Source organism: Panthera uncia, chromosome B4, assembly GCF_023721935.1.
Source record: "Panthera uncia isolate 11264 chromosome B4, Puncia_PCG_1.0, whole genome shotgun sequence".
Classification (NCBI taxonomy): Eukaryota; Metazoa; Chordata; class Mammalia; order Carnivora; family Felidae; genus Panthera; species Panthera uncia.
Genome location: NC_064809.1, coordinates 28,335,349 through 28,360,095, shown reverse-complemented (window position 1 = coordinate 28,360,095; position 24,747 = coordinate 28,335,349). Strand labels below are relative to the sequence as shown.

Below are 24,747 nucleotides of genomic sequence, written 5' to 3'. Positions count from 1 at the left end.
GAGCTCCCAGTAAAACTCGAATCGGCAACCCCAGGGCGAAGAGTGGCTGCAGGGCGGCGGCGCGGCCCAGCGCGGACGCGGATTGGTCATCTCGGCTGGGACCCGCCGCGCGTGCGCCGTGCTCCGCGCGCACCGCCCATCCCGCCGCTCAGTCGCCGGTCTTCGGCCTCTGAAGTGGTCGGGCGGCTGCCGGCAAGCCGGCGATCAGACTGCCCGGCGGGCGGACGGCGGGGCCGGCCTGCTGTCTCCGAGGAAGAGGGACGTGGCAATTTTTCCGGTGTCTAGAATCCCGTCGGACCCGTGCAGCCTGCCCAGGCCGACGAGGGAGAAACTGAGGAGCCGCAGACTCTCCACCCGTGCCGCCGCCGCCATGGCTGCCATGATGGATCGGAAGTGAGCCTCAGGGCGACTGCTACCGGCGCCGGCGCTTCGAGTCTGGGTTCCCGGGCCACCGCCGCCGCGGGAAGGGCGGGCGACGCGCCAGACTGCTGACTCTCTCGGCCTTCGCGACCCCTGTCCTCAGCTCGGGCCTGCTTCCTTCCAGACTGAGAGGCGGGGAGTGGCTCCCGGTCTCCGGCCCCGGCAGCGAGGAAGATGGCGGACCCGGCCGAGTGCAACATCAAAGTGATGTGTCGCTTCAGACCTCTCAATGAGTCTGAGGTGAACCGCGGCGATAAGTACATCGCCAAGTTTCAGGGAGAAGACACGGTCATGATCGCGGTGAGTGACCACCGCCCCTACCCCCAGTCTAGCTCCTTCGGGCCTGGCCGGGCCCCGAATTCGGGGAAGTGGCGGGGTGCAGAATTGAGAGCTAGCAGTGATGACCCCAGCCCCGCCCCCCAGTAGAGTTTGCCGGTTCAGATAACCCTGGGGAGGGAGACTGCGTGGCTCCATGGCTGTTCCTGGATCGCCCCTACCCCGATCTTAAGTGCCCAGAGAAGGGAGGCGCCTGGTCTCTGTCTGGGACACTCCCCCACCTGGGGCACTGGAGGAACTGTCCGGGGTGTAAGTTTAGTGCATATTTGCGTGTGTGTGTATGTGTGTGTGTGTGTGTGCGCGCGCGCGCGCGCGCGCAGTTACTGATGCTGTTGGTGTTTTGGACTACCCCAAGTGTACCATTTGTAACATGTGCAAGATTAAAGTTTAGCTAAGAACGTTGAGCTTTAAGACTAGCCCTATTGTACCTTAAATAGTGAAGATACTTAGTTTTATAGGAGATAAAGATACAACTATTTGAACCGTATTGTTTGCCTCACGGGAGAAGGAAAAATTATCAAACAAGTACAAATATACCTGTACCTCAAATGTTCACCCACCCGTCCTTTGAGTGATGAATGAACGTTCATGTTAACTATTATAAATGACAAATTGAGGACTGTAAAGAGTGAGTTTTCTTTTGAAATCGGAGTGATCAATTTGTTCAATTTTATAGTAGATCTAGCAGATCAGATTGGGTCAAGTAAGTGCCCAGAAAAATCTGTAATCTCTTACTGGGTTTTATGGGGTAAGAGCATAGCAAAGAGTGTTAACTTTTTGTATTATAAAGGTAAGCTTTTTAAAAAAAATTAAAATTTGACCAGTAAGCTGGATTGATTTCTTGTTAGCATTAGATCTCTACTTCTGCCTTGAAGAAAAACTGATTTTGATCATCTTAAGGACGGAGAAATAGTGTCCTTTGTACTATAAAATATAAAACATAACTAGAGTTGGCTGATCATTGTCAGGGAAACCAGAATGTAAGGTTGATTTTTTTGTGGTCTGATCTCTGGTATCAAAAGGTCCTCTGGAAATAGAATTCCCAGGTTAAGAAGATTAAAATGGGTAGCAGAATATTACATACCTAATTGTGACTAAAAATTAAATTTATCTTTCTTGGTAATGCGATTGTGGCAGAACTTTTTTCTACATTGCTATCATGGTACAAAATCTTAATGTTAATCTTTTCTCTAATGGCATTCCATATTTAGCATATTTGCACAGCCTAATTTGGAAATAGGACAAAGGATCACAGGAGATGGGACATTGATGATTAAGAGCATTGACATAGGAGATAGGACTGAACCTCTTCAAGAGTTTCTATGTGAAAGTTTGCAGAATTAAGCTCTAGGTAATGAGTGTCGTGTCATAGCCCTTTGTTGCTTGGTAGGCTTTTGGCAAACAAATCATTAGATTACTAACAACTGCCAGCCACTACTGTGTAAAGACTGTCCGGCTGGCTTTTTGTTAACAAGTTCATGAGAGACACTAAATGATACCATGGTGAGACTAAGAAGTTAAGCACAGAAGTAGTCATCCTTTTCCTTTAGGATGGTATCTTCTGTGGAATCAGAGGAGGCTTGCAGGGCCTGGGTTGTTGACAAACTGGCTACTAGTTGCTCAGAGTTTTTGTGATTACTCAGCAGTAACAGTGGTTGACACATTGAAGCTATTTCCTTTTTGATTTGTATTAAGAATGTCTCATTTCTACAGATTTTTGTGTGTGTTTAAACAAATCTATAAGTATTACCAGGATTCATTTGTTGGAATGATAGGATTTAGGATTCACAAGATGTATTGAGAAGGCAACTTTCTGCCCAAATATGACATAAAATATGAGGACAGTTAAAACAAGTAATTACCACTGGAAGCACACATGTATTCTAGGTTGTTCCCTTTAAATAAAGTTCTTGGACGTTCCTTAACAATGTAAATACATTTAAATGATAATAGAAATAATGAATAGGTGATTGAGTTGTGAATCTGCAATAACAGTTGGCCTTTAAGTAAACTGGTAAGCTTTTTTTTTTTAAGTTTAAGCAAAAATACAACGGAGTCCTGTAGCCTTAAGAAATATAAGAGGACAGGTTTAGTTCATTATTTTCAAGAATTAATCTGCATTTACTGCGTCATTGGTTACTCTGAGGTCTCAATTTTTTAAATGAATTTATATTTTAGAAGGTTGGGAATTTATAAGGAATAGCTGAGAGAGTGAAATTTAAAAATTTCTAGGTAAAGTCGTGTGTTGGTTTATTTTGTTCATTTTACTGGATCCTGATTCAAAAGAAATGGTTTTAAGAAGGAATTGCTGCAGTGCGTCATTTAAAACTAAATTATTTTAAACATGATTTAAACACATTTTGTACAGTCTTCTGGTTAAATCAAGATTTAAAGCGTAGTTTATAATGTTACTGAATTATAGGTATAATCTGTGCTCCTTTAGAAGATAATTTTTAAGGATTCTCATTTTCATTGAAGTTCAATTTCTAATATATTGTCCAAACTTTTTTCTGTTACATCAGTGATTTTAATATAGTATCCCATGGCAGGCAAATCTTGTAATCCTGTAGTGTCTCTCTGTGTTTTGCAACTTTCATACAGATTTTTTTGATAATTAAGTGCTTGTTAAAGAGGTATAAGTATCACATATTGAATGAAATAAATGGATTATTTAAGGAAAACCTTTAAATGATAAAAATAGAACGTATTTGCTTTAAATAAGAGAACTTGTTATCCACAAAAAAAGGAGGACAAGGGAAACACCGTATTTAGTTGAAATGAGCCTGCCGAAAACTCCAGGAAAAAAAAAAGTCAATAGAAAAAATTATTTCTTTATGCATCATAAAAGTGGAACATGCGTATGTGTATCATTAAGTATCTTTATTAATCATTGTTCCTTATATGGTATACTGTAGAGGCTGTCAGAACCAAAAACAGGCTGTTGTAGTTCATTGAAATTAGAGGAAAGTAAAACCTAATTAGATAATCTTGTCCAGTTCCTTGCTTATAGCTCAACATGATTTCTCTTTTCAAGTGAATGATGATTTGGTGTTTGATCCTAATTACCTTAAGAGTGAACATTAAAAGAGAAGAAGTCATCATCACACCTGTACAGTTGTGGAATCTTAGCTAACAGTCATTGTCAAACTAAGGAAAATCTGATAAGCTATAATCCCATGTGATCTGAGGATCACTACTCAAAATTTTAGAGAAAGGTATATATGCCTGCTAGAAGGGTGTCCTTTATAACCAGATTTGATGTTCTGCAGATACAAACAGGAACCACTTCACTAAGAAATCTGAGGTATGGGGTGCCTGGCTGGCTCAGTCTGGAACATGCAACTCTTGATATTGGGATTTTGAGTTCAAGCCCCACCTTGGGTGTAGAAACTACCTAAAATTAAAATCTTAAAAAAAAAAAAAAAAAAAAAAAAAAGACAAATCTGAGGTATGGTTGCAATTCAGATAAACATTCCTATTTGGTTTTGTCCACTTGAAGCCTAAGTCAGATATGAATGTATCTTATGATTTGGGGTATCTCTGAAGGTTCATAGAAATAAGACTATATAATGTACATTTCAAGGCAAAGAACCAGGATTTTTAAGATACAGATGTCTAGATTGTGAGTATTCCTTTGTTTAATTCATTTGAAAGATTTTTAATTAAGAGATGTCCCTTAATTGTAGACCCATTAGAAGTTTTTATGTTTCATGTATCTTGTTTTTCATCCCAGGAAACTATGGTCAGTTAGTAACTTCAGGTCTTGATCTCTAATCAAAACATTTGCCTTATTTAACAAAATTATAGTTTAGTTTTGGAATTTAAAATAAAACTTTTGTCAACTTAATGCTTATAAGTACTTAATTTTTGATTTAACAATGATCTAACATCTAAAGCAATCACTCAATCCTAGCTTAATTATTTTTTAGTTTGCGTATTTGTGATAAGGAATGCTATAGTAAACAGCTGTATAAAAGTACTTTTGAGGCAGGTTTTACTATTATCCATTATTTTGGGTATATCTCTTACTAAGTGAAAGTTTAAGACCACTGTTTTTATTGATGTGATAATGGAGATGACTTAAAACTCAGTCGTGTTTGTTCTTTATATACATATATAATTTTTTAAGTTTATTTTATTTTGAGAGAGACAGTGTGAGCAGGGGAGAGGGAGGGAAAGAGAGAGAAAGAGAAAGAGAAAGGATCCCAAGCAGGCTCCACACTGTCAGCGCAGAACCCGACAGGGGGCTTGAACCCATGAAACTGAGATCCTGACCTGAGTTGAAACCAAGAATCAGACACTCAACCAGCTGAGCCACCCAGGCGCTCCTGTTCTTTGTATTTTTTATTTTTATTTAAAAAATTTTTAAAGTTTATTTATTTTGAGAGAGTGAAAGTGGGATAGGGACAGAGTAGGGGTGGGGCAGGGTGGGGAGGGGTGTAGCGAATTCCAAACAGACTCCTTACGGTCAGTGTAGAGCCCTATGTGAGGCTTGAACCCACAAACCGCGAAGTAGTAACCAGAGCTGAAATTGAGAGTCTGACGCTCAACTAACTGAGCCACCCAGGCACCCTTCTTTATATTTTCGAAATGTTTACTTTAATAAAATTGTATTACTTGACTTACTTTGGAGGATGCAGTTGTCTTCATGCTATTACCTATTTTCTGTTGATTAGTTTGTTTCATGCAAGCAAAATTTGAATTAATCATTGTTTAATTCTTGTTTTCATAGTATTTTTTATACATTTTTTATTAAATGTATATTTTGGCTAATTGCAGTCTGAGTTCTTTAATGCCAGATGCTGACTCCATTTCAATTCAGTTAACATTGCATGACCACTTACATTAGATCTTAGTATACAGCTTCTTACCTTAGTATTCAAGATTCTACCCAGCCTTATTCTCTGTTCTTTGAACTCTACAGTCTGTACTAGCTAAATAACATTTCTAAAACTCTGTTAATCGTTTAGGATATCTGATACCTGATAGGTGCTAAATGTTTGCTGGATACATACAGATGAAAAGTTACTTTCTTTTTGCATAGGAAGAATTAGCATGGTTTATCTGTGGATGGGGATTGTTATTTTGATTGTACATGTGTTTGTTTTCAATCACGATTATGTCTTATAAAATCAGTAAAAGAGTAGATTTTTTTTTTTTAGTTGCACCTGTAAAATTGAATGTTAATGTCTTTGTAGAACCTTAGTGAAAGGACATTTAGGCAAAGAATAATCAGACATTGAGATGCCTACTTTTAATTGAATACCAAAGTGAGGTCATCTTAGTATATCCTTTAGGAATGCTTTCAGCTGCAGAAGGAAAACAACTAATAGTGGTTTAAATAAATATGAGGTTATTTTTCTCAAATATAAAAAGTCTGCAGATAGGCCCTTACTACTACTACTACTACTTAATGACTCTGTTATCTGTTGTCATCCTTAAGTTAATTGATTTATCATGATGTTTGTAAGATGGATGCTACAGCTCCATCATTCCAGAAAGGAGAAAGGGCAGCTTCAGCTGAGATGGTCCTTTTTATCAGAAAACAACCGTTTCCCCGAGACCCTTCAGGAGACCATCACTTTATTTACAGAGTCCAGAACTGGGTCACGTGTCCACTAGTTGCAAGGAGACTAGGCTATCTGGTGGTTAGCTTCCCAACGTATGTAGTGGAAACTGGCATGGGGAAGGGGAATTAGGAATGACTTTGGATAGCCCTTTAAGAGTGTCTGTTTTGTTGTAATTTTCATTATAACTATTATTGCAGACTTTGGGGAAGGAGACTGTGGGATGTAGTTTCTAAAAAGTAAGGTCTTTTTTTTTTTTTAGCTAAGGCCTGAGAAGTCTTCTGTAATGTTAAGGATTGTTTGGGAAGTCATGATTGTTTTATATTTTAGGGTCCAGTGTCTGTCCTTTCCTTTAGGAGCAGGTAGAAAGCAGGCATATACTTCCTTTCAAATACTTAGAATCCCCTTGCCCTCCTCTCATCTGTGCATGCTTACTTTTTCTCCTTGATTACTAGATTGTTCCTGCCACCATTTAAACTTGTTCAGGTCTTACCCATCTTTAAAAAAATTTTTTTTAGACCTGTAGCCTGATTTCTGCTCTATTCAGTTACTTCTAATACTTTTTAAATCTCTTTCCAGTCTGACTTTTGTCATTGGATACTTTTCAGTTTTGCCTTGACCTCACAGCTATATTTGACACAATCAGTCCCTCCTTGATAATTCTTCCTTGACTTGCATGGACACTGATTTTTTTTCATTCCATCCCTGTGGCTCATTCATCAGACAATATCATCAGTGTTCTAAATGAGTCCCCAAGATCCTTTCAGGGGACCCAGAAGGTCAAAACTATTTTCAAAATAACACTAAGATGTTATTTGCCTTTTTCATTGTGTTGTCATTTACATTTGATCTTTGTTCCTTAAACTTCCAACTTAACTTCTTTTGGCTTCCTGCATTCTACAAGCTTCTTTCTGCCATAGGATCTTTAAGCATCCCAATACCTAGCTAGGCTACTTCCCACCCTCACCCTCCCATGACTAGTATTGAAGAGACAGGTAGTGAGCTATTCTTCAGTTCTTAAACATCCCTTCTCCAGAGTCATTCCCTGCTGTATTTCTGCTTTCTCCCAGACTTGGGTTCTTCTTTTATATGCTGTCACAGCACTCCATTGCATGAGTCAGATATCTAGTCATTTAATTATTTGTCTGATGCCTGCCCCACTATTACTTATGCTCCATTAAAGTAGAGAGTGTATCTATCTTGGTCATCATTCTAGTAAGATGTCTAGTATATTAGGCATTCCATAAATATTTGTTAAATGAATGAATGATTGGAAAGCTGTTGCAGTAAAATGAAAAGCCTAATGGGAGTAGTGGAAGGAGCTCTGAACTGAAAGGAGATTTGGATTTAAATTTTAGTTTTGTCATTAACCCCGTTTATACCTTTCAGGATTCTAGTTTCCTTGTCTGCAAAATGATACTATTGAAAATAGAGCCTCAGTACTTGCCAGAGTAGACACTCATTAAATAAAAATTCACTCAACAATATTTCACTATCATAGTAGTGCTAGGCCCTGGAAATCTAACAAAGACATTTTTGGTTTTGTAAAGTTTATTCTAGTGAATTCGTACTTAGTGATCCCTAAGGTCCTTTCTACAAAGATACTATGACATGAAGTAGTAAGTACTCTATTTCAAAGGTTAAATATATGATGACATCTTTAAAGGAGCTTAGAAGTGTCCATTCACCTTTAATTTGTGATGTTGACACCTTTGTTTCTGTTTTTCAGTCCAAGCCTTATGCATTTGACCGAGTGTTCCAGTCAAACACCTCTCAAGAGCAAGTATATAATGATTGTGCAAAGAAGATTGTTAAAGGTAAATATATTGCTATGTTGTCCCAGCAATAAGTAAAATTTGTTTGTGATCTTCTCCATTTACCCAACATTTTTTTTTCATTTTAATTGCCCCCCCTTTTTAGTTAATTGTAGAAGACAGTTTAATAAAAAAGATAACATACAATTAGTAAACACACTGTTGCTCAAATTCCATGATCTAATTCATATACAGTACCTAGTGAAGGGTATTATAAGAATTTTAGTGTTAACACACTTATTCTAAAAGATGCGTTTCTATTAGGTATTCCCAGGAGAATTTCTAAGGTAGCAGTTATAGAAATACAGCAGCATGAGAATGAATACAAAATAGTTAGACAAGTTTCTAAAAAATAGTAGAAAATGGTAGCAATCTATCATTCTTCCATTCCATTGTTATTTCTTCCCCAAAGACTTCTCTTGTGTTCAACAGAAAAATGCTTGAGGAAGTGTGTACATTCCAGTTAATACTATTAATTTGTACTAAGATTTTCCAAGTTTATATTTTCTAAAACCATAGAACCCTAGAGTTGAGAGAGGGTATGAGTGATATCCCAGTGAATACTAGGATAGAGGGGATGGGATTCGGTATAAAAGTGGACAGGTTAGGGTTAAGTAGGAGCACAGACAATTCATCCAGTAACAGGAGAATAGGTAGAGTTTTTGGATAGAAGTCTATAGGTGTGATGGAAGAAAAATGCAGATCTTTTCATATTCCATTTTGTATGTGATACAGGGAGCAAAGTCATCACAGAATGAAGATGAAGGGGAGGGGGTCCTAGGAAAAAGAATGAAGTTGTCTGGCAATAGAAGTGAATGGATTAGGGAAATGTGGCAGTATTGCCAGGCAGCATTAAGGGCCCACTTGAAGTTAGTAGCCAGAAGAGTTGAATTTACCTAGTTGGTGTTTTACCAGATGAGTACTAAAGAGGGAGAGAAAGGCAGGAGAATTAATTGAGGCTGTAGTCAAGAGAATGATGATAATAGTGAACCATGGAATCTACGGTGAGTGAGGGGAAGGAGAGCACAGGTGGGAGGAATGGGTTTGAGGGACATGAAAAGAAGCGGTAAGGTTAGTATATTATAGTCTTTGTGGGGTCAAAGGTTTGTTGGAATCAGGGTACTAGAAGGAATAATAGGGGGTAGATACTTAATTGGGCTTAGGGAAACAGTGTAGTTAGTAATTAAATAAAAGGTCTAGAATATAACTGTAGAATTGACATCTGAAGGAGTAAAGGACAAGAGATCATGGAGAAAACTAGGCCCAGGATCTGAGAGACCAGGGTATTTTAATAGGATCATCTACTAAATGGACATTGGAACCACCAAGAATTACAACAGGAATAGTATTGATGAGAGACAGTGGACTGGATGTTGAAATCTTCATAGAATGATGGAGAATTAACTTGATTCTATAAATGATTACAACAGAGGAACAGGCAGTGTCCTCTTTTGTTTGTAGGCATCAAGTAATTTTCCAAATGAATCTGTCATAGAACACAATTACATTACATTCTTTGATTTTAACATACTTTTTTAATCAGTACAGCCTAAGATTTTACATGAGCTTTTTTTTTTTTTTTATTTTTTTTTTTTTTTTTTTTTTTGGGGGGGGGGGCGGTGGGGAGAGGCAGAGAGAAGAGACTGAGAATCCCAGGCAAGCTCTGCACTGTCAGCACAGAGCCCAACGCAGGGCTTGAACTCATGAACCTTTGAGGCATGACCTGAGCTGAAATCAAGAGTCGATGCTTAACCGACTGAGCCACCCGGGTGCCCCACATTCACTACTAAGTTACTGATTCATAAGCTCATGGGCAATTTAAATGTACAGATCTTTTTCACATCTCCTGTGGCCAACATTAAACCCTCTTCCACACTTGAGTATTGGAGTTTTAAAATTTGACTATAGGGGCGCCTGGGTGGCTCAGTCAGTTGGGTGTCCGACTTCAGCTCAGGTCATGATCTCATGGTTTGTGAGTTTGAGCCCCGCATTTGGCTCTGTGCTAACAGCTCAGAGCCTGGAGCCTGCTTTGGATTGATTATGTGTCTCCCTCTCTGCCCCTCTCCCTGCTCACTCGCTGTCTGTCTGTCTCTCTCTCTCTCTCTCTCTCTCTCTCTCCCCCTCCCCCTCTCTCTCCCTCTCCCTCCCTCTCCCTCTCTCTCTCCCTCCCTCCCCCCCTCCCTCTCTCTCCCCCTCCCCCCTTCTCTCCTAAAGAAACATAAAATAAATAAAATTTGACTATCAGCTTTCAAAGTGTGGATTCCATCTTATCATTTTAGCTCTTGATTATATTTTGAGTGTTGTTTTTATGGTTATCTTATTGGGATATATGTTGGCTGTCAGCGTATTTGATAAGTCTGTTATGATGTCAGGGACTTGGAATTTTTTTTTAAACTTTTTATAGGTGTTGTTGTTTGAAAAATATGACTCTAAATCATTTATAAAATGCTTAACGGGAGGCGCCTGAGTGGCTCAGCTGGTTAAGCGTCCAACTTTGGTTTTGGCTCAGGTCATGATCTCATGATTTGTGGTATTGAGCCCAGTGCTCTGCCTCTCCCCCCACTCAAAGTATAATAAGTTTTAATAAAGGCTTAATGGGCTGTGTTCCTTTGCCTAGTCTTCTGAAAACTAAATAAGGTTTTTGGCAGTTAATTAAATCACACTGGGTATCCATCCGACTTCAGATTCTCTTATACAGTTACCTAGTTCTTAGCTTGTCACATATCAACAAAAATTTGATGAAAAATTGGGATCCTTTTATGAAGTCATGGTACATGAGGCTGGTGTTTCCCCAGAGTATCAGTTGGGTGACTGTATCGAGACAGCAAATGAGTTTAGTTCAACCATAGCTTTTCCTTAGTGAAATTTTGTATACTTGTCTGTAGTTCCCATAATCTATCATTTTTCCTTTTTGAAAATGAGTATAACATTTACAAGTTAGTAATCTGCTGTTACTTTTCATTCCCCATGGCTTTTAAAAATTAGCTTGGTGGCTGTGAAGTTTTTATCCATGGAATGTATTTCTCCTATAACTAGTAACCTGGGCTCATTTAAATCCATTCTCTGGATGTCTTATCCACTTCAGCCTTAAAGTATTTCTTGGCAGTGTTTATTTTGTTGTTCCATTTTGAGGATAATTGTGTAGAAGGTGGTAATAAAATGGGAATACCTCTGTCTTAAATTATCTGTTAACATTTTATTCTCTGGGCTATGCAAGTCTACTCATATATTAGTCTTTTTCTGAATATTTTAAAATCTCTTTTTAGGGCCTTAACTTTTTTGTTTTGATTAGACTCACTCATTATGGACTTCTATTTTTCTCATGCTGTTCTAGTGATTTTTATCTCTTGTACATCCTTAGTCTCTTAATAATAGTTTCATACTTACCTTTCTCAGAACCCTTTGTAATCTGAAGTCCTGAGGTACATGTTTCTATTACCTTTTGTTCTTTTTCATTACTGCTTACAATTTTAAGATGACATGATTCATTTAGTGAAATTTCCCTCCTGTTCTCAAAATTTGATCCCTTTTACTTCACAGCAAATTTCTGTTTTACTGTTTAGAACTGAATTCTGAAGAGCAGTTCATTTGTTTGCATTATGTTAAGAACACAGTCTTTGGAATCAGACAGACCTAGATTGAAATCCAGGCTCTGCCACTTTCTAGCTGTGCGACTTTTGGCAAGTTACCTAACCTTTCTTTTTTAAAAAAAAATTTTTTTTTAACATTTATTTATTTTTGAGAGAGACAGAACACAAGCAGGGAGGAACAGAGAGAGAGAGACACAGAATCCAAAGCAGGCTCCAGGCTCTGAGCTGTCAGCACAGAGCCCGACGCGGGGCTCGAACTCACGGACTGTGAGATCATGACCTGAGCTGAAGTCAGCTACCCAACCAACTGAGCCACCCGGGCACCCCTTTTTTATATATATGTATTTAAAATTTTTTTTTTTTTAACATTTATTTATTTTTGAGAGACAGAGACAGGTTACCTAACCTTTCTAAGTCTCCATTTCCTGTTCTGTACAATGAGGGTACTGTGAATATTTAAAAAGATGATTCCTGGAGGGACGCCTGAGTGGCTCAGTTGGTTAAGCGTCTGGCTCTTGGTTTCGGCTCATGTCGTGATCTCACGCAGTCCATGGGATCAAGCCTCAAATTGAGCTCTGTGATGACAGTGTGGAGATTGCTTGGGTTTCTCACTTCTCTCTCTCTACCCCTCTGCATGCTCTGCTCTCTCTTTCAAAATAAATTAATTAAAAAAAAAAGATTCAAGAAAAAGAACTTCACCCAGGGCCTGGTATGAAGAAGCAAATACACAACAGATATCAACTGATGTTTGTTTCCTCTGTCTTCTAAGAGAGGAAATTATTTTATTAATTTAATCATCATAATTGTGCTTAGGGTAACTCAGTCTACAATATTTTCACTCTACAAAATTAGGCTTCAAGCAACTATTACAGTAGAAAGTTCTGTCACTTTCTCTCTCCAGCTTCTTTGCCAGCTTGTAATTTGTATTAGGAAAGTATCACCTGGCTACGACTTGCTCCTTTTATCTTCACCCAAATGCTGTCTACCATTTTGGAGAAGGCTGGATATTGATAGTAGGTAGTGGGACTTGTCCTGGGCAAGAACATGAATGTGGCAGAGTTAACGATAGATACATAGATGTAAGAGCAATGAGGTAGAGGTAGGTGGTGAGTGCCTGGTGAGGTATGAGGACAGGAAACCAATTTAAATACATGGCAGGTTGTCCTTGGGACAGTTATTGGCACACAAATTAGGTGGAAGGCCATGGTTAGAAACTGTTGGTAGGCAATAGTCAGCAAAATGATGGGTGAATTGGTATTTCTTCTGAGATGTGGATTTGATGAGCAAGCTGCCAAGGACGACCTGAAAGCAGCTAGTACTCTTTGGGCTCCTGATGGTTCACTGAAGCATTGTTTCATAAATTTCTGTACAAGTTTATGTTTGTATAACTTTATTATGTACAAAGTTATTACCTTTTCCTTTCTATAGATTCAGTAGATAGGTTTTCTTTATTTTGAGCAAGGTTTACCCACTTGTATTCTCTCGTGAATTCCAAATCTGAGGGATGTCTCTTCAGTTCTCTGTATGAAGTAGTTGTCATTTATTCAGTACTTGCTATATGCTAGTCATCTTACCAGTCCTTAATAGATTTCTCTGTTTCCTACCAGAGCTTCCTGACCTGAACTGTTTGCCACTTCATTTACTTTTAATTTTTCCAGATGTGGCCTTCCATATATTTATTTTAGTTCCTGTGTTCCTTGATAATACAGTCAAGAGTATGTTTTTAGAGCCAGGACTGTCTGGGTTTGCATCCCAGCTCTATCTTACTAGCTGTGGAAGTATGGGCAAATTAATATCTCTGTTCCTCAGTTTTGTTCTCTGTAAAGTAGGACTAAAAATAGTACCTTTCACAGGGTTTTGTGAGAATTGAATACATTAATGTATGAAAAATTATTAGAGCCTGGCACATTTTATGCTCTCAGATGTTAACAATTTTCTGATTTGTAATTCTCATAGCCTTCCTTAAGCAGACATTTTGCTGATGAGGAACCTGAAGTTTGAGAGAGAATTGGCTTTTAGAAGGTGTTATGCTGTTGTCTTGCTTACTAAATGTTTTTCTTTCTTTCTTTTTTTAACGTTTTATTTATTTTTGAGAAAGAGAGCACGCGAGTGAGGGGGGGCAGGTGGGGACAAGATCAGAAGCGGGCTCTGAGCTGATAGTAGAGAGTCTGATGAGGGCTGGAACTCACAAACTGTGAGATCATGGCCTGAGCCGAAGTCAGATGCTCATCTGACTGAGCCACCCAGGTGTCCCTAAATATTTTTCGTTTTTACAGAGTATGAAAGAAGTAATACTTGTCTATAGTTGTCCATCTCTGTTTCTCACAAGAACAGCAAAAGTGTATTTTAAAGGGTGAGGGAGGCATTAGAAAGATGCTGTGTGTTTGTAATGGTAACAATTATTCAGCAAGCATTCAAGTCCCTACTAAGTGCCAGTCACTGTGCTAGGAGTTAAACACAGTCCTGGCTTCAAGGAGTTTACAAGCAGGTGAGGAAGGTAGACAAGTTAATTGACTGTTGTTGCAATAGAGGAAGGCAGACAAGTTAATTGACTGTTGCAATATACAGTAATAAGTATAATCTTTAAATGTAGATGCTATAAGAACACATAGGATAAGCTGCTCATCCAAATTTATTTGGGGTGGTTTATGGTGTTGGGTTGGAGAAAAAAGTAAAGCCTAAGCTAGTCTTAAAAGATGCACAAAAGGGCGCCTGGGTGGCTCAGTTGGTTAAGCATCCGACTTCAGCTCAGGTCATGATCTCACGGTCTGTGAGTTCGAGCCCTGCGTCGTGCTCTGTGCTGACAGCTCAGAGCTTGGAGCCTGCTTCAGATTCTGTGTCTCCCTCTCTCTCTGTCCCCCTGCTCATGCTCTGTCTCTGTCTCAAAAATAAATAAAAACATTTTTAAAAAAGATGCACAAAGAGTAGGAAGGAGAAAGAGGGGTGCCTTGTGGGCAGAGGTGACATTGCATCAAGGCATACCCACCTGAGAAGAGCATCGTGAATGTGGGAAACAACATACATTATGGTATGACTGAAGTTGAACCATGTGAATTTGTCAGATTTGATCATTTTGACCACCAAAAGAGCATTGTGAGAGGAAGGATGATGGGAGGTGGAGCTGAAAAGCAAACAAGAGCCAGGTCAAAAAGAGCCTAATTTTACCTGATTACAAATGTATGTTCTCCAGGACTTTTAAACAGATGAGTATTATTTTTTATTTTTTTAAAGATTCATCCTCAGGATGGGTACATTTCATTGTATATAAATTTTTTACCTCAGGGATGGAAACTGGAAAATGGATCCTAGTTAATGATATATGCATGGTGAAGTATTTTAGGTGAAAGTGTACTGAAGTCTGCAGGTTACTTTGAAATGCATTAAAAAATGAGATGGATGGATAGATACATGATTAAACAGTAAAATTATAAAATGTTACTGATCAGATTTTAGTGGTTATAGGAGTGTTCCCTGTAAAATGTATTCACTTTTTCTGTATGTTTAGATTTGTTGGGGGTAAGTCACTAGAGAAAACAAAGTCAGGGCTGGATATGAAGGTAGGCAAGAATTATTTTCCTACCTATAAAGTAAGTTTATAAACTTACTTTAGTTATAATGTGGTATGTCTAGAAATCCCCTCTAATCAGTCATTGTTCTATCCCTTGCGCCCAGAGCAGAGCTTAGATCCTAGCAGGTATCCAATAAATATTTGAATGTTGAATATTCCATAATCTCTGTAATCATACGAAATTTTTTAAGTTATGCTTGAAGTCCAAAATACAAATGTATTGTATACATTTGTTATTCTAGGTCCCTTCACATAACATAGTTTCACATAACCACAAATAATACTGTAATATTCTGTAGACATGCTAGTAAATATGATCTTGAGAAAGTCACTTGTTCACTTACCAGTATTTATTAAGTATTTATTTTGGTGGTTGCTAGGTATTTGGATCGTATCATGAATAGATATATCAAAAATTTGGATTTGATTAAAAGATATTAAGCAGAGGGTGTGACATAGACATACTGAGAACAATTATGTGTAAAGGAAGTGAATTGGAAAGGGTCTAGTACTTTTTTCTCTAGATGATTTCTTACTCAAAATTATACTGCAATGCCATCCATTTTAAATGTGATAGAAGATCTCTTAAAATTTTCCCAGGGGAGTAAATACCTTCTTTTGTTGTTGTTGTTGTTGTTGTTGTTGTTGTTGTTAATAAATGTTTCTGTAGGAAATCTGTTAATATCTAGTTAGTTGAGCCCAATGTTGGGATTGTTCTTTTTTTCTTTTTTAAATAACCAATTAAAAAAAAATACAAGGATTGACTTGCTTACTGATTTACCACTGTTGCCATCAGCTATTTCCAACAGTCTTCTCTTTTTACTTTAGCTTCCTCTAGAATACAGTGTAATCTCTTAGTACCTTTTCGTCACCAAAATAATACAACTAAATCCCTAAAAATTGAAAATAAAAAGGTCACCTTGTTAAATTTTTTTTCCCTTCAGCCTAGTAAAGAAAGATATTTAAATTAAGGTTAGTGGTAGATTTTGGAGTACATACAGGGCTAGAAAATACTTAATTTCATAGGAACTTTCTGAGAATTTATTTTTGAGTTAGAACTGGGCTTATTAAGCTTGTGTAAGGGAGACTGTTGTATGGGTTTGTGAGATTTAACCACCAGTTAACCACTAATCAGTAGTCCTAGTTGTAAAAGTGAATTCATATCTCTATGTAAATTTGCAGAACATTTTTTTCCTTTTAGGTCACATAAATCTTTGGAATAAAGGTATAATGACATTTGAGATATATGTACACTTATATAAGAAATGAATATAAGCAATGGAATTTAAATTTTGTGTTTTATTGACCACAGAAAGTAATCTGGGCTGGAGAGAAAGTAACTACTCAGGTGGATCATTACTAAGAAAATTACTATTAATGTATTCTTATTTTTTTCTTTAATGTCTTTATAAATTTTTCATGAACTAAACTTTGTGATGGTATCTTTCATATCAGTGAAAAGAAAATCTGAACCTTCCTTACTGTTCTTCCCACAAATATTTTATTGTGCAGATTTGATTATGCATGGATGAGGAACAGGGTTAATATGTATGTGAATTTTTTCAGTGTTTTCTAACATTCTTAAGTAATTTCTCATGAAACTTCCTTAAGGGGAAAAATAAATGCCCTGAAGTACAAAATCTCTTATTTTCTCATAGATGTACTTGAGGGATACAATGGAACGATATTTGCATATGGACAAACATCCTCTGGGAAGACACATACAATGGAGGTAATATTTTACGATCTGTACTTGCATGTGGTTTGCAGAATAGAGGTGCATTCATTCATTATTTGCGAAATGATTTTACTGTGTTTAAACAGCTTTATTCTATTGCTTACTCTCCTATGAATAATACATAGGTAACATCACTGTTGGAATCTAATCAGTTCTGGAGTTTGAAATTATATATTTGAAATCATATCTAGCTTTGTTTTGACAGCATAACCACACAATTATAAACATTTTAGAATTAACAGGAATTTTCTTTATAATGGAAATTTGAAATCTTGAATGTTTTATGTTTTCATTTCTATTCAGAGCAATTCGTTCTCCTCTCCAAATACCTGCCACTTTTCTTTATTTTTTTATTTTTTTATTTAAAAAAAATTTTTTTTTTAACGTTTTTATTTATTTTTGAGACAGAGAGAGACAGAGCATGAACAGGGGAGGGTCAGCGAGAGGGAGACACAGAATCTGAAACAGGCTCCAGGCTCTGAGCTGTCAGCACAGAGCCCGACACGAGGCTTGAACTCACGGACTGTGAGATCATGACCTGAGCCGAAGTCGGCCGCTTAACCGACTGAGCCACCCAGGCGCCCCCTGCCACTTTTCTTTAATAGGAATGTGTCCACAATTGTCGGTGCTGCCATTATAATAAGATGTGGATCTGCCCAAACTTTGCTTCTAGAAAACATCCTTATATCTTATGCTGCTGCTACAAAGCATCTGCTTTTGTCATTTATCTGAGCATTCTGTATAAATGGCTGAGTATTTTAGTGTAATTCACATTACTCGTTTCCATAAAGTTATGGAGAACAAGGACATTTCTAGCACTTGCGTGGATTCGACTTGAAGGAACAGTATGAACTTACATTGGAAGAAACAAACTAAAACTCTTTCTTTAGAATATGTTCATTTCACAAGCATGGACAATCTAAATCTAATGATTAAATAAAAGGCTAAGATCAGTTGGTAACCCATGTTGTTGACATGCAGTATTTATGTATAATTTACAAATATATGTAATAGTTGAATTGGATTTTTTACATATTTGTAGAGCCATTTCACAATAAAATGGCAACAATTACAATTTCTATCCTCTATTGGCTGTAAATTGTAGATTGGAAGTTTCTACTTTTAATTCATACTTAAAGTCTCATTTTCTGTTTAGGGTAAACTTCATGATCCAGAAGGCATGGGCATTATTCCAAGAATAGTGCAAGATATTTTTAATTACATTTATTCAATGGATGAAAATTTGGAATTTCATATTAAGGTAAAATCCTTGGGGTATTTTGTTTTATATTAGAATAATTTTATTCCAAGAAATAATAAGTGCTCTTTTGTTTTAAAAATATTTTTAGTTATTTTATGGACAGTTACAGTAGAAAGATCATTAGAGTTAGTAAACTGAGGGTTCTTAATCTGCCATTAGATGACCTTAAACAAGGTCGTAAAGTCTCTTTTGTCTTAGTCTCCTCTGTAAAATGATGGAGTTTATTACTGAACTCAAAGGTTCTTACTGCTCTCATGAGTCTAATTCATTGAAGATGGAGATATGTAATAGAAATTGCTTTTTAGTTACATGAGCAGTTTAGAGAATTTAGATATTCCTGTTAGAACATGAGCTGTGGCTGAGTTGTTAACTCTGTCCTCTGGTATAGATGGTGCTTGGCACTCAAACCCCAATAAATTTAATGAACTAATTATAAATTATTTTATACTACTATAGTAGTATAAAATAGTAGTATAGTAGTAGTAGTAGTAGTATAGTACTAATAGTATAGTAGTATACTATTATACTAATAAATTATTTTATAATTTTAATTAGTTGATCTTTTTTTACTTTATTTCTTTGCCCTTCAGGTTTCATATTTTGAAATTTATTTGGATAAGATAAGGGACCTGTTAGATGGTAAGTTAAATTCTTGCTCTTTTATCATTTTAAAATAGCACGTTACTTTTTTAAATAGGTGTGAGACCATTTCTAAGTAACTTCTATGAAATTGACTTAAATTACAAGAAACCGATTTTAAGGTTCTTTTAAAGTTAGTTGAATTTCTTTTACACATTGAATAACTTATTTAAAGCACATATTTATGGGTGCTTGTGTTTCTTAAGTAGTAATTAGAGAAATGGATTGTAGTTAGAGGTCCTGAGTCCTAGTCTGCTGTCAGTTAGATACATTGCCCTTGGGCAAACTGTTCAACCACTCTGGCTTGTTATTTCCAAAATGTGGGTGGTAGAGGTTGCATTGGACCTAAAATTCTATATTGCTGCATTAAGTTTCTATTCAGATCTCCTCTACTGTTTCTACAGAGTCTTTTTTAATAGTGATGTGTTCATATTTTTAAAATTTACCTATTATTAGGCCGCTTGGGAAAGGAAACAATCTATTGAATTAGCTATTTCATGACTAGTGTTAGAGTTTAGGAGAATGTTGCTGATATTATTTATTTGTCTTTTTCAGTTTCAAAGACCAACCTTTCCGTTCATGAAGATAAAAACCGAGTTCCCTATGTAAAGGTACTTATAAAATAATACAGAATGCTTGTTTAGAAAAATCCTGTAATAGGGGCGCCTAGGTGGCTCAGTTGGTTAAGCGTCTGATTCGGCTCAGGTCATGATTTCAAAGTTCATGAGTTTAAGTCCTGCGTTGGGCTCTGCTGACAGCTCAGAGCCTGGTGCCTGCTTCAGATTCTGTCTTCCTCTCTCTGCCTCAAAAATCAATAAACATTAAAAAAAATTTTTTTTTAAGAAAAACCCTGTAAGAAAATTTTTTAAGGTTATTGACATGTTAAAAAAAATTATTTTATAGGGATGCACAGAGCGTTTTGTATGTAGTCCAGATGAAGTTATGGATACCATTGATGAAGGAAAATCCAACAGACATGTAGCAGTTACAAGTAAGTAGAATGTTTATTAACACGAGTTAAGGTACAGAGCTGCCTTAAAATATCTTTATCAAGTTGGTTAATTGTAAGATTTTTATGTAAAGTGATGCTTTAGAAATTATTACTAAGGGAAAGCCATGTTTGTTTATAGTTGTTTGTGTAATTTCATTGCAGATATGAATGAACATAGCTCTAGGAGTCACAGTATATTTCTTATTAATGTAAAACAAGAGAACACGCAAACGGAACAAAAGCTGAGTGGAAAACTTTATCTGGTTGATTTAGCTGGTAGTGAAAAGGTAAAATCTTTATATTCTGGTAGATATTTAAGCATTTTTATAAACTTTAGCTTGAATTTGGACTTAGGCATTATTCATTGTTAACATCTTGAAAACTTATCAAATTGGATTGGCAAATAGTCATTTGCCAATGACTACTTAAACTGAAAAATCAGTTGCAAGTTACTATCATTTGTGCCATAGTCCAGTTCAACCAATAGGTGTTACCTTTTACTTAGGGTATATGTTTTTATTGAGAATTAGTTCAGCATATATTGTTATCAATTTTATTAGTTATTCTTTTCCTAATTTTGGTATCTATTTTATCCATATTGGCAGTGGGCTCCCTGTGAAAACTGATAACTATCCATTAGTCTTTTCTGGTTTGGTTGAACCTATTTTCTTTCCTTTGGATGATTATTTAATTATTACAGACTCTACTGTGGACTATCATCTGATTATAACTTATGTGAAAATCAAAATAAGTTCAAATATTTTAATATTGATCTCTGCAACCATTTTTGCTATTTCACTAATTTGTTTCTTCTGATTAAAATGACATACCTACTCCCTTTTACTCAAGCCTTAAACATATCCTTCAAAGCCTGTCTTTAATTTTGTGAATTCTGAGAGGCTGTTTCTTCAGCCGACATTGCTAGTCTACTATTTTATCCTATCTTTAACATATGTATTTTATATCTTTTTTAAAAGCAGGTTTGCTTATATATTTAAATTCAGTACATAACAGAATATCAACCTTATGATTTAGCAAATTTTAAAAGGTTCCTCTTTAATGGAGCAAAGGGGATTAACAAATAGTAAATTGGAAATGTACCTGAAAATTTGTTATTTTCAAGAGCACAAACTAAAAATAAAATTTGGGATCTCCTTAATCACATTCTTGTCATGGACCTAGTTGTCAGAAGACCAATACTCAAGTAGTGATAGCTTAGAGTAAATAATTGACAAAATCATGAAGCTTTTCATTTTGTTGTTTGCTGGTTATTGATGACCTCTGAACTTTTTAGAAAATTCAAAGAAAATAATTCTTAAACTTACAGTTTTGTTTTCATTCTTTTGAAATCTTATGCATAGGTTAGTAAAACTGGAGCTGAAGGTGCTGTGCTGGATGAAGCTAAGAACATCAACAAGTCACTTTCTGCTCTTGGAAATGTCATTTCTGCTTTGGCAGAGGGAAGTGTGAGTACACACGTCTTCTCTTTCCCTATGGTTATCTTATGGGGAATTACTTAAATATCAATGTATGTATATGCACGGATGTTTGTGGGGCCAGGGTGGAGCGGGCATCTGGTGTTTTTAAGTCAGTATGTGTAAATTAGTTGTCTTTAGGAATTTATAGTAGTATGTATGTTCCAGTTCCCATCATAATATTATCAGTTAAAATAGCCAAAATCCCTTTGTAATTTACTTAGAGTATTTATAAACAGATTTTATTCTGTAGAAACCCATTGGTCTTTGTTTCTTTTGTTTTTGTATCGTAGACGTATGTTCCATATCGCGATAGTAAAATGACAAGAATTCTTCAAGATTCATTAGGTGGGAACTGTAGAACCACTATCGTAATTTGCTGCTCTCCATCATCGTACAATGAATCTGAAACAAAATCTACACTCCTGTTTGGTCAAAGGTTTGTTGTTAAGAAAAGACAAAGTCTAAATGTAGATAGGTCTTTTGTTTATTAAGTCTAGGAAAATATAGGTAGATATTCAAATCAGTGCATATTGATAATATGACACAACTTTTTAATTGAGAGATAATACAAGCAAGGTCCATTTTTAAAACTGCTTAGATTTGAGTTAAGTTTTAGTACATATTGAAATCAAATGTTAAATTCAGTCAAATTTATAGGAGAAGCTTTGAACATTAAAGAAAATAAATATTTGAGTCAGATAACAGAAAAGCTTGACAAATCTAATTCTGTGTTAGTCTGTTGACAGGTTCAAATAATGAGATAATATGAATTGGTTAACCTAGGAAAGTCAGTAGTGATGATTTTATTTTTGACCTTCAACAATAATTTTTTTTTATTCAGCCTTGCAAAAGAATTAGGAAAATATGGGCCCTTTTTTTTTTATCCTCCTCTGGTGGTTAATTTTTTTGTCTTTAAGCTATTCACAGATTTGGGGACTGACCCAAATTTATTTAGCTTGTTGAAGAAGCACTGTAGTAATTATGGGTCTTTGTATTTAGTCTAAAGATAATTAAACAGTCAAGTTACTCAGCCATATATGCCATACATATATATAAAAAACAGAGATCTATAGATAGTAATTGAAAATAGTTAATTTTAGTCACACTTTTTTCCTGCAATTACTTCTTTTAGGGCCAAAACAATTAAGAACACAGTTTGTGTAAATGTAGAATTAACTGCAGAACAGTGGAAAAAGAAGTATGAAAGAGAAAAGGAAAAAAATAAGACCCTGCGGAACACCATTCAATGGCTTGAAAATGAACTCAACCGGTGGCGTAATGGTAATAATTTATAAAATCTGTCATTTTGAGTTTGTTGAATATGAATGTAAAACTATTATATAAATTTGAGACTGACACGAATATAAATAAAAATAGCAAAGCGTATCCATTTTTATTTTTTAAGCATTAGAGATCATCAAATAAAAATGACTAGTCTTTTAAATTCTGATTTTACCTGAAATAATAAATAGAGGCATAAAGGCCATCTTGGGAGCTATAGCAATCAAGGCACAGATGACAAGTTTCCTAGATTAGGGTGGCAGCAATAAGAATTACAAGATTTGGTGACTGGATTTAGAAGATGGGGGTGAGTGAAAAGTAATTGTAGTTTTTTAAATCTCAGACTGAGCAGATAAAGTTGGTGAGAGCTGCTGAAATTGAATAAAATTGTCATTAGTTTTAGACAGGTGGATGTTTATTAACTATCTGTTGTCTTATTTTAGGAGAGACGGTGCCTATTGATGAACAGTTTGACAAAGAGAAAGCCAACTTGGAAGCTTTTGCAGTGGATAAGGATATTACCATCACCAATGATAAACCCGCAGCTACGATTGGAGTTACTGGAAACTTTACTGATGCTGAGAGAAGAAAGTGTGAGGAAGAAATTGCTAAATTGTACAAACAACTTGATGACAAGGTATGTATTATTCACATTCTATTTTGTTTTAGAATGTTATGACATACAGGTATTTTTATTATCTAATTTTAATATTGTGGGTCCAGGTGACCTGTGTATACATCTTTCCTTGATTTGTTAACCTTTTGAAAATCGTAAAGTTGACGCTCAGACAACACTGGTTTGAACTGCATGGGTCCACTTAGATGTGGGTTTTTTTGATACAGTACAGTAATATAAATGTATTTTCTTTATGATTTTAATAACATTTTCTTTAAATACTATATATAATACATATAACATAAAAAATATGTTAATTGTCTATATTATTGGTAAACCTTGTATTCAACAGCAGACTACCAATAGTTTAAGTTTTGGGGAAGTCAGAGGTTACATGTGGATCTTCAACTCCATAGAGGGGTCAGCACCCCTAACCCTTGTATTGTTTGAGGGTCATCTGTTTTAATAAAAAATATAAAATCACAATTTCTGTTTCTGTGCAGAAACTATGTATGAGACCTAATTTTTTCCCCCTCTTCTTTAATTTTCTGAAGGAAATTGAACATTGGATCATTGGAGAGCCTTAATGAAATGATCTCTTAGAATCAGGGGTCTAAGGACTCAATAATAAAGGTGATGCAAGAGATTAGAGAGGGAACAGAATAAAGTGGTAATAGTGTTTTCCTGCTTTGATTATATCCATTAGAAGTGTGAAGAATAACAAATTACAAAGCAAATAGGAAAGGGAAAACGAGAACAGTGAAGAGACTAGAAGAAAGTAGTTCTGGTTTTGTTTTTAGGTGGAATTTTATATGTGTTGTAGGCAGATATGGCAAGTTTGAAGTAGCTGAATGGCCTTTCTATCTATCTTTCCTTCTTTCTTATTTAAATTCAAGTTAACATATAGTGTAGTCTTGGTTTAGGAGTAAAACCCAATGATTCATCACAATATAACACCTGATGCTTATCCCAACAAGTGCCCTGCTTAATGCCCATCACCCATTTAACCCATCCACCTCCCCTCCAACAGCCTTCTGTTTGTTCTGTGTTTAAGAGTCTCTTATGGCTTTCCTCCCTCTCTGTTTTTATCTATTTTTCTTTCCCTTCCCTTGTGTTCCTCTGTTGAGTTTGTCAGATTCCACATACGAGTGAAATCATAAATCTGTCTATCTCTGACTGATGGATTTTGCTTAGCATAATACCCTCCAGTCCTATCCAGTTTGTTGCAAATGGCAAAATTTCATTCTTTTTCATCACCAAGTAGTATTCCAGTGTGTGTGTGTGTGCGCGTGTGTGTGTGTGTGTGCGCGCGCGTGTGTGTGTGTGTGTGTGCGCGCGCGCGCGCGTGTGTGTGTGTGTACCACATCTTTATCCATTCATCAGTTGGTGAACATTTGGGCTCTTTCCATAATTTGACTATTGTTGATAGTACTGCTGTAAACATGGGG

At 36.4% G+C, this 24,747-nt stretch overlaps 1 protein-coding gene across 1 annotated transcript in view; it reads left to right on the top strand.

The window, feature by feature from the left end:
* The first annotated feature begins 370 nt into the window (after positions 1–370).
* Positions 371–24,747, top strand: part of KIF5B (kinesin family member 5B) — a 49,264-nt gene continuing 24,887 nt past the window's right edge. Inside the window, exons 1-12 of the mRNA XM_049624781.1 lie at positions 371–720; positions 8,053–8,140; positions 16,954–17,027; positions 18,190–18,294; positions 18,885–18,933; positions 19,489–19,544; positions 19,837–19,924; positions 20,087–20,211; positions 21,286–21,390; positions 21,693–21,838; positions 22,535–22,683; positions 23,127–23,320. Of these exons, the coding sequence (XP_049480738.1) occupies positions 595–720; positions 8,053–8,140; positions 16,954–17,027; positions 18,190–18,294; positions 18,885–18,933; positions 19,489–19,544; positions 19,837–19,924; positions 20,087–20,211; positions 21,286–21,390; positions 21,693–21,838; positions 22,535–22,683; positions 23,127–23,320 (1,305 nt within the window). The 5' untranslated portion in view covers positions 371–594. The remainder of the gene's footprint in view (positions 721–8,052; positions 8,141–16,953; positions 17,028–18,189; positions 18,295–18,884; positions 18,934–19,488; positions 19,545–19,836; positions 19,925–20,086; positions 20,212–21,285; positions 21,391–21,692; positions 21,839–22,534; positions 22,684–23,126; positions 23,321–24,747) is intronic.